Consider the following 9,147-nt stretch of genomic DNA (forward strand, 5'->3'; position numbering starts at 1 on the left):
GGGAGGCTAGAGCAGCTACCCTATCAGAATGGCTTAAAATATTTAGGGCTGTTTAGCTTAGAAAAACAGAGAGTGAAGAGAGTCATGATAAAAGCCTATAAAATTATGCACGGAGTGGAGAGAATGGGGATAAGCTTTTCTTCTGATCCTAACTGACACATGATGCTGATCTTTAATGTACGCACCTCCCTATCTGTAGGGACTCTTCGAAGTAGTTCTTAGGAGGAAAACAAGCTGTGCTCAGGTAGAAATTGGAACAGGTATTCCATCAGGTATGTGGGTCCCGGGTTATGAAGGGTTTTACCAGTTCAAACCAACTCCTTACGTTATGCCGGAAACCAGCCAGGAACAGACAGTTGGGTGAAACACAACAGTTTGCACCAGTTAATCAATGAGCATTCTTGCTGACAGCAATACCCACTTCTCTAATAGGAAGGACAGACCCAAGAAAACCCTAATGTCCTTCAAGCAGTCAATCACAATCAAGGGAGCCCCACCTAGAGGCAACCATGCAAACCCTTTTAAAACATCGGACCTATACACTTGACCACGCTGAAGAGGAAGAAGAGTTGTTTTTCATACCCCGCTTTTCCCTACCTTCAAGGAGTCTCAAAGCAGCTTAGCAATTCCTCCTTTCCCCTGATACAGCATCATGGGCACAGCGACACTTTCGAAAGACACTTTGCAGGTACCCCCACTGCACCCATGAGGACCACACTGGGAACCCCTGCTCTAACCACTACACCACACTGGCACTGAACTACGGTAGTATTTTCAGGAGGATTGAGATCTTGAGGGAGGAAGCCAGACCCAAACGTAGGCCCCTCCCGCACACGCACAATAATGCATTTTCAAACCCCTTTCACAACTGTTTGCAAGTGGATTTTGCCATTCCGCACAGCTTCAAAGAGCACTGAAAGCAGTTTGAAAGTGCCTTATTCTGCATGTGCGGAAGGAGCCAGAGAGTCAGGAACCAATCTGAGGTCCAAGATGTCAGGGTGGATCAAAGTAAACCTCAGGGCTCAGAAGGCCAAGAAAGAGAGAGAGAGAGGGATCAGCATGTAAAAGAAAGGGCCAGAAATTCACACAGAACAAAGCAATTATGCCAAAGGGCACTTAGAGACCTTGGGAGATGCTGTAGCCTTTGCCACATTTTTGCCCAGAGATAAGGAGGCCCTGATATGTACCGGCTTGGCCCCCAACAAGCTCTGACACTCTTCTAAATGTACATTACATCTAGGATCATATGACAGAAAAGTTAATAATAATTAAGTGCCATCGAGTTGCAACCAACTTATGCAACCCCATAAGGGGGTTTTAAGGGAAGAGAGGAACCAATGGGATTTGCTATGGTCTGCCTGCATAGCAACCCAGATCTCCCTGCTTGTCTCCCACCCAAACACTAACCAAGGCCAACTCTACTTAAATTTCCAAGTTCTGATAAACTCTGGCTAGTCTGGGCTGAAGTTACAAACCTGCAAACAATTGTACAAATGCCATAACTTGCAGCGCACTGCTAGCCAGTAGGACGAAAGGGAGGAAATAGACATTTCCCCAGTTTGCAAATGTTTCTCTGTTCAGATAAATGCTTCTCCTTATGAGCCTAGGGCCGTTGACCAAGAGAAATACTCCGTTCCATACAAGAAGTTTGAACAGTTCCTGGTCCTCAAGCGGGTTAGCCCCATAATATTTCCCTCCTTCCGGAGTATTCAAAAATCGCCAAATTGCCCGCTACAGTGCAAACACCACGGGAGCAGAACCAGTTTATTTTCCCCCGCCCAGCTGCCTGATCTGACATTCATTCAAGCTGCCACTCAAAAACAACAGCCAATCAGAACGTGGGACACCGGGCATGCTCAGAAACGCTTGCAATGTAAATACAGTAGTCCCGGGCTCATGCAAAAAAAAAAAAAAATTGGAGTATTTCCTCCCGGTCTTCACTGGATTCCTTCACAAAACGGGCAGCCATGCGAAGGGAGAAACCAGGATAAAACAGACCCAGATTGTAAGAAAGCGGTTGTAACCAGGTACGATTGTGTCGTGCGGAAACGGCCTAGGTCAACTTTTTGTTCCTAACCCTGCCTACAGATAACTTCCTGCCAAAATCCACTGCTACAGATATGTGGCAGTGAATGGGGCTGCCCTTGCTGGACAAGCAATGAGTTTTTGAATTCCTCTTACTTCCCGCCAGCTCACATGTGCAAAAGAGAAGACCCGTCCTCTGGACAGATACACCACGTCATATTTGAGGTGATGAAATTCCCAGCACCGGAACCAATTCGCCGCATTGCTGCAGTGGCTCAGAATGTTCACAAGTGCCCCACCTTGTCTGGGAACGGAGCCACTGGAATATTTGCAGCCCCAGTCCTGGGAGGGAAAGGACGGGTTGTCCAGTCAGCTAAAAATCTGTCACAGGCCCCCAAGAGGCAGAAACAGCTTTGGGGGGCGGGCGGGCGGGCTCCAGACCTGGAAAGAGTTGCCATATCTTTTAAGAGGAACAGAACAGGGAAATTTTGCAAGCTGCGACTTCAACGTAGAGGGCAACGTAAGGGCCAAACACAGAAAACATGGAGGCTAAATAGTTTAGTTCAACCCGATTTCCTTGCTATAGACTTCTTTCTTCTCTAGCTCTTCCACCACTTTGGCGTCCCTCACGAGTCCTCGATCGCTCGTCTGGTTCTCCAACCACATTCCCCATTACTGTCTCCCACCAACCCACAATTTTCTCCTTGCCTCCTCCGGCCCATGGCTCCTTTCCCTGCAAGTTCTAATTCTGAACACACACTACTGAGTTAATGGTTTATGATCCAAGGGAGGAGTCCAAGCGCCCAGCTGGGGTAGCAAACCCCTGAAGAGCATCGCATCAACTTGACAATGAAGTGCACCGTTTGTGCCTGCCACTGCCTCTTAGGCCGGTACCAGGGCTATCTGGGTCCAGTTAGAGAAGAAGAAGAGTTTGGATTTTTATCCCCCCTTTCTCTCCTGCAGGAGACTCAAAGGGGCTTACAATCTCCTTGCCCTTCCCCCCTCACAACAAACACCCTGTGAGGTAGGTGGGGCTGAGAGAGCTCCGAGAAGCTGTGACTAGCCCAAGGTCACCCAGCTGGCATGTGTGGGAGTGCACAGGTTAATCTGAATTCCCCAAATAAGCCTCCACAGCTCAGGCGGCAGAGCTGGGAATCAAACCCGGTTCCTTCAGATTAGATACACGAGCTCTTAACCTCCTACGCCACTGCTGCTCCTCTCACAGGCCCCACACAGAAGAAGAAAAGACGAGTTGGTTTTTATATCCTGCTTTTCTCTACCGAAAGGAGTCTCAAAGTGGCTGACAAACTCCTTCCCTTTCCCACAATGGGCCCCTCGTGAGGCAGGTGGGGCTGAGTTCTGAGAGAACTGTGACTAGCCCAAGGTCACCCAGCAGGCTTCATGTGCAGGAGTGGGGAACCAAGCCTGGTTCTCTAGATTACACTCTACAGCACAGGTGTCAAACTCGCAGCCCTCCAGATGTTCACGAACTACAATTCCCATCAGCCCTTGCCAGTATAGCCAATGCTCATGTTGGGAGGGACTGATGGGAATTGTAGTTCATGCACACATCTGGAGGGCCGCGAGTTTGACACCCCTGCTCTTCTGCTTATGTGGAGAAGTGGGGAATCAAACCTGGTTCACCAGATTCGAGTCTGCTGTCGTATCTGCCATTTCATGCTGGCTCTCTGTTTGGGATGGACCTCGTGGGGGAACCCAGGAGAAGATACCCTGAATTCTTCCCCAAAGGCAGCGTGGGAAGAAGATGCTCGGAGCAGCTGGATGGCAGCCCCAACACCCGCCGAGCAGATGTTCGTCCACATTGCAGGGTTTTGCCCTACATGACCCATGAAGCTGACCTCTACTGGATCATACCCTTGGTCCATCACGGTCAATACAGACCACTCAGACTGGAAGTCAATCTCTAGGGTTTTTCACATCACTGGCTAGCCTGTCCTGTCGAGAGCCAGCGTGGTGTAGTGGTTAAAAGCAGGTGCACTCTAATCTGGAAAACCAGGTTTGATTCCCCGCTCTGCCACTTGAGCTGCGGGGGCTTATCTGGGGAACCAGATTAGCTTGTGCACTCCGACACGTGACAGCTGGGTGACCTTGGGCTAGTCACAGCTTCTCGGAGCTCTCTCAGCCCCACCCACCTCACAGGGTGTTTGTTGGGGGGAGGGGGGAAGGGAAAGGAGATTGTAAGCCCCTTTGAGTCTCCTGCAGGAGAGAAAGGGGGGACAGAACTCCAAACTCTTTTTCTTTTTAAGAACATAAGAACAAGCCAGCTGGATCAGACCAGAGTCCATCTAGTCCAGCACTCTGCTACTCGCAGTGGCCCACCAGGTGCCTTTGGGAGCTCACATGCAGGAGGTGAAAGCAATGGCCTTCTGCTGCTGCTGCTGCTCCCGAGCACCTGGTCTGCTAAGGCATTTGCAATCTGAGATCAAGGAGGATCAAGATTGGGAGCCAGAGATCGACTTCTCCTCCAGAAATCTGTCCAAGCCCTTTTTAGCAAGCTAATCCAGGTTAGGTGGCCCGCATCACCTACCTCCCTGTGGCAGCATATTCCAAAACACCAATCACACTGTTGTGTGAAGAAGTGTTTCCTTTTTATTGAGATTCCTCTCATTCTTCCCTCCAGCATTTTCAATGGATGCCCCCTGGTTCTAGTGTTGTGAGAAAGAGAGAGATATTTCTCTCTGTCCACATTTTCTACCAATGCATAATTTTATAGACTTCAATCATTATCCCCCTCTAGGCGATCTCTCCTCTCCTAAAACTAAAGGAGGCCTCCTAAACGGCTGCAGCCTCTCCTCATAAGGAAGGTGCCTCCAGTCCCTCAAATCATCCTAGTTGCCCTTTCTCTGCACTTTTTCTATCTCTCTTTTCAATATCCTTTTTTTGAGATGTTGGCTGACTCAAGAACTGAACACAGTACTCTTTTTGCAAAAGTGCGGACACGCTTCACGGCTTTTAGAACATAAGAACATAAGAACAAAGCCAGCTGGATCGAGACCAGAGTCCATCTAGTCCAGCTCTCTGCGCTACTTTCACGTGGCCCACCAGGTGCCTTTTGGGAGTTCACATGTAGGATATTGAAAGCAATGGCCTTCAAGTGCTGGCTCTGAAATGCTCCTGAAAGCACTTTCCTGGTCTGTTAAGGCATTTTGCAATCTCTAGATCAAAGAGGATCAAGATTGGTAGCCATAAATTGACTTCTCCTCTCCATAAATCTTAATCCAAGCCCCTTTTAAAAGCTATCCAGGTTAAAGTGGGCCATCACCACCTCCTGTAGGAAGCTATTATTCCAAACACCAATCACACGTTGCGTGAAGAAGTGTTTTCCTTTTATTAGTTCTAATTCTTCTTCCCCCAGCATTTTTCTTGAATGAATGCCCCCTGGTTCTAGTATTGTGAGAAAGAGAGAAAAATTTCTCTCTGTCAACATTTTCTACCCCATGCATAATTTTATAGACTTCAATCATATCCCCCCTCAGACGTCTCCTCTCCAAACTAAAGAGTCCCAAACGCTGCAGCCTTTCCTCATAAGAGCACTTTCCTCATAAGGAAGGTGCTCTTATATAAGGGCATGACAATCCTTGCAGTTTTATTATCAATTCCTTTCCTAATCATCCCCAGCAGAGTTTGCCTTTTTGTTCTTTTTGTTCTTTTAACTGGAGATGCCGGGGATAGAACTTGGGACCTTCCGCATGCCAATCACAGGCTCTTTCCCTGAGCCAGGGTCCCTTCTCAGTCATTTACTTAGACCCAAGAAGCTGAACTTAGCTGGCAAATCCTGTACTGGCAAAGAACAGATAGATCACCAGCCCTGCCAACCCGCTGACTCCGGTTCTTCTATCTACCCAACCCATTTTTCCCTGCCCTTTTTCCAAGAGGGGCACAAGAAGGGTCTGATCCATAGGGCACCGCTTCCCACACAAGGAACTCCAGGTGACATGGACTCCTCCTCACATCACCCCTGCAAGGTAGGCTAGGAGAGTCAACGAGCATGAGAGAGAGAGTGCGCCTAGCCCAGTCATCCGACGTGCTTCAGGGTTGAGTAGGGACTTGAACCAGGGTTTCCCCAATTTCCACGTCTCCATTCCACCCCGACAATTCCCTCTGGAGACACCAGGGTTTGCTTTTTATTATAGTTACCTCTGCCGCAGAAACACTGCTGGAAAAAAACACGGCACAAAAGCCCCTCTGTAACAGAAGGGTCTGATCCACAGAGCACCACTACCCACACAAGAAACTCCAGGTGACATGCAGTCTGATCTCCTCACCTCACCCCTGCGAGGTAGGCAAGGACAGTGTCAATGAGCAAGAGAGCGACCCTGCGCCTAGCCCAGTTAGCCGATGTGCTTCAGGGCCAAGTAGGGACCGGCATCCGGGTTCCCCCAGCCGCCATCTCTCCATTCCACCCAGTTCCCTCCGGAGACACCACAGTTTGCTTTTTATTACAGTGCCCTCTTCTGTAGACTCACTGCTGGAAAAAAAAAAACCAGCACAAAGCCCCTCTGTAACAGCGGGGTCTGTTCCGCAGGGCACCGCTTCCCACACGAGTCTCCGCAGAGGAACAGAATTGCAAGAGCTGCGGGAAGCCCCTCCGGCAATAAAACCCCACTGGAATGCAGTCAATTTGGCTAGGGAAGTATCGGCTCAGCAAACGCAACTGTCCGGCTTTATGTTCTGCCCCAAAAAGAGGTTCTCCCCAGCTCCCTTCTGTTCCAGAGGAAGCATTTTCTCGCCTGATGGACTCAGAACTCGCACAAGGGCCCCACTGTTCCTGATCAATGGGGTGGCGCAGGGTTTTATGCAGGGGAAATCCCTGCAGGACAGCTCCAACCGCCACGCTTTTCTGCTGCAATTCCCTGATCGCTGAGCTGGGGGCACAGTCAGCCTTACACCTGAGTAAAGACGGTGCGGATCACTGACATCCAGAGACCTTAGCATCGACCGCAGCTTCTGCAAAGGCAGCAACCTAGAAAGGCTAGGAGGGCACTGACAGAAAGCCAATAAGATGAAGCGCTTTCGGCCCCGATCCAGGACCGGAGGCATCTGCCGGCTCCACGTGTGCTGCACGCTGTTTGCAACATGGGCGGAAGCAAATGGATCTCCCCCACCCCCCACCCCCCAATGACAGGCCAGTGAACAGGCAACCCTTTGCCTTAATGCTGGTTTCTTCCGCCTCCCCTTCCCCATTTTGCAAAAAATAACACACACACACACACACACACACTGCAATTGCCAATGAAAAGAGACAAGACTGGCTGGAATACTGAATTGGGGGGGGAGAGAACTAGAGATGACATGGGAGTGTGGGGGGGGGGCAATCTAAGGTTGCTTTCAGTCACACACACACACACACACACACACACCAGATTCATTTGGAAGCTGCAGCGATTAATCACAATAAGGTAGGGGCTGCTATTGTTATGCCTTATGGATTATGAGCAAAGGGAGAAGGGAAGAAGAGGAGGGTGGCGGAGAGCCGTCCGCCTTGGGGAGTCCAGGGTTAGTTTCTTTTTTTTGGGGGGGGGGGACGCCGATGCGATGTCCCCCCCCCCTCTCCATTGTGCTCTGCAGACGGGAAAAAGGCTTCTATCTCAGACCTGCAATCCTTTAGCTCCCAGTCTATACATTTATAAGGGGGGGGGGGGGATCAGACGTCTAGACGCCCCCTCTGGCTCCCATGGAGGGAGATCCTGCGCAGGATTCCAGTCTCCTTAGGATCGCGCTATCTTCTGGAGGATCGGTCTTCCCCCGCGCAGCCTTGGGTGCGGGGTGGGGAGGGAAGGCTTGCAGCCTCGATCCGAATTACACACACACACACGCACACACCCCAAAAAAGGCCAGCATCCACGCGACGCCTGGAGTGTCCGCCCGCCCAGCCTCGTCCCTCCCGGCGGCCAAGCACTCTGCACATGTTCAGAGGCACCCCTCGCGGCTCCCTCCCCCGGAATCTCACCAGCTGCCTCCTCAGGAGCAGGATGTTCTCCTCCAGGAAGGTCTCCTCCCAGCTGCGAGGGGCGCCCCCGGCCCCATCTCCCGGGGGGGGCTCGGCGGGCGGGGCCCCCAGCAGGCGGCGGACGCGCAGCTCCTGGCGCTGGCGGAGGAACTCCAGCTCGGCCAGCCCGGCCAGGGTGGCCTCCAGGCGCTCCCGGGTGCGCAGCCGCTCCGCCTCCTCCCGGGGACAGCCGCGCGCGTCGGGCTCCCGCCGCCCCACGACGCCCTCCGGCGGCTCCGGCGGCGGCTCCGGGCTCGCCTTCATCCCCGAGGCCGGGACGGGCTCCCCGCGGGCGGGAGGGGCTGCAGACGCTCAGCCGGGGACGCGCCGGAGCTCCAGCAGGGCCGCCGCCGCCGCCGCCTCCGTCTCCATCCTCCGCCGCCGCCTGTGCTGCTCGCTCGGCGCCTCCGTCTCCTTTTGCTGGGCTCGCCGGGTGCCCTGCCCGCCTCCCTCCCTCCCTCCCGCCCGCCTTCCCCGGAGCGGCTCCTCCCCTCCAGCTCGGCAGACGACGCCCACCCACTCCCCCCCCCCAACTCCTCCTCCTCCTCCTCCTCCTCCTCCTCGCCTCTCCCTGCCAGAAACCACCCGGCGCGCCCCCCAGCCCCGGCTATAACGCCCTTCGGGCCCCGCCTTGCCCTTCTTTGCTTGGAGCCGCACAACGGCCCCGCGAGGTAGGGCAAGGCTGAGCGACTGGGCCTCGGGGTTCCACGGCGGAGCGGGGGATTCGAACTCAGCTCCGCCCCACTCCCCGGCTCCGGGTCTTTGTGTTTTTCCTTGATAAGATTTTTTTGCCTGCCTTTTATGGCTGCTGATATTTATAATATCGATAGTCCGGGCTGAATTAATTAATTAATTAATTAATCAATGAATGAATGAATCAATGAATGAATGAATGAATGAATCAATGAATGATTGATTGATTGGTTATATTTCTATACCGCCCTCCCCCGAAGGGCTGAGGGCGGTGAACAAAATTAAGACCTTTATGGTACCCTCACAGACTGCATATGTCATTAAAAATAAAAGCAACAGTAAACTGTTTTATGTGTATCTCACAGTGTTTAAGAAGAAGAGTGAAGAAGAGTTTGGATTTATATCCCCCCTTTCTCTCC

The 9,147-nt window shown here is 52.1% G+C and overlaps 1 protein-coding gene across 1 annotated transcript in view; it reads right to left on the reverse strand.

Annotated features, from left to right (window-relative positions):
* DACT1 (dishevelled binding antagonist of beta catenin 1) overlaps window positions 1-8,474 on the reverse strand; it is a 31,175-nt gene extending 22,701 nt beyond the window's left edge. The window contains exon 1 of the mRNA XM_048487081.1: window positions 7,997-8,474. Coding sequence (XP_048343038.1) covers window positions 7,997-8,299 — 303 coding nt within the window. The 5' untranslated portion in view covers window positions 8,300-8,474. The remainder of the gene's footprint in view (window positions 1-7,996) is intronic.
* Window positions 8,475-9,147: the final 673 nt, after the last annotated feature.

Source organism: Sphaerodactylus townsendi, linkage group LG02, assembly GCF_021028975.2.
Source record: "Sphaerodactylus townsendi isolate TG3544 linkage group LG02, MPM_Stown_v2.3, whole genome shotgun sequence".
NCBI lineage: Eukaryota > Metazoa > Chordata > Lepidosauria > Squamata > Sphaerodactylidae > Sphaerodactylus > Sphaerodactylus townsendi.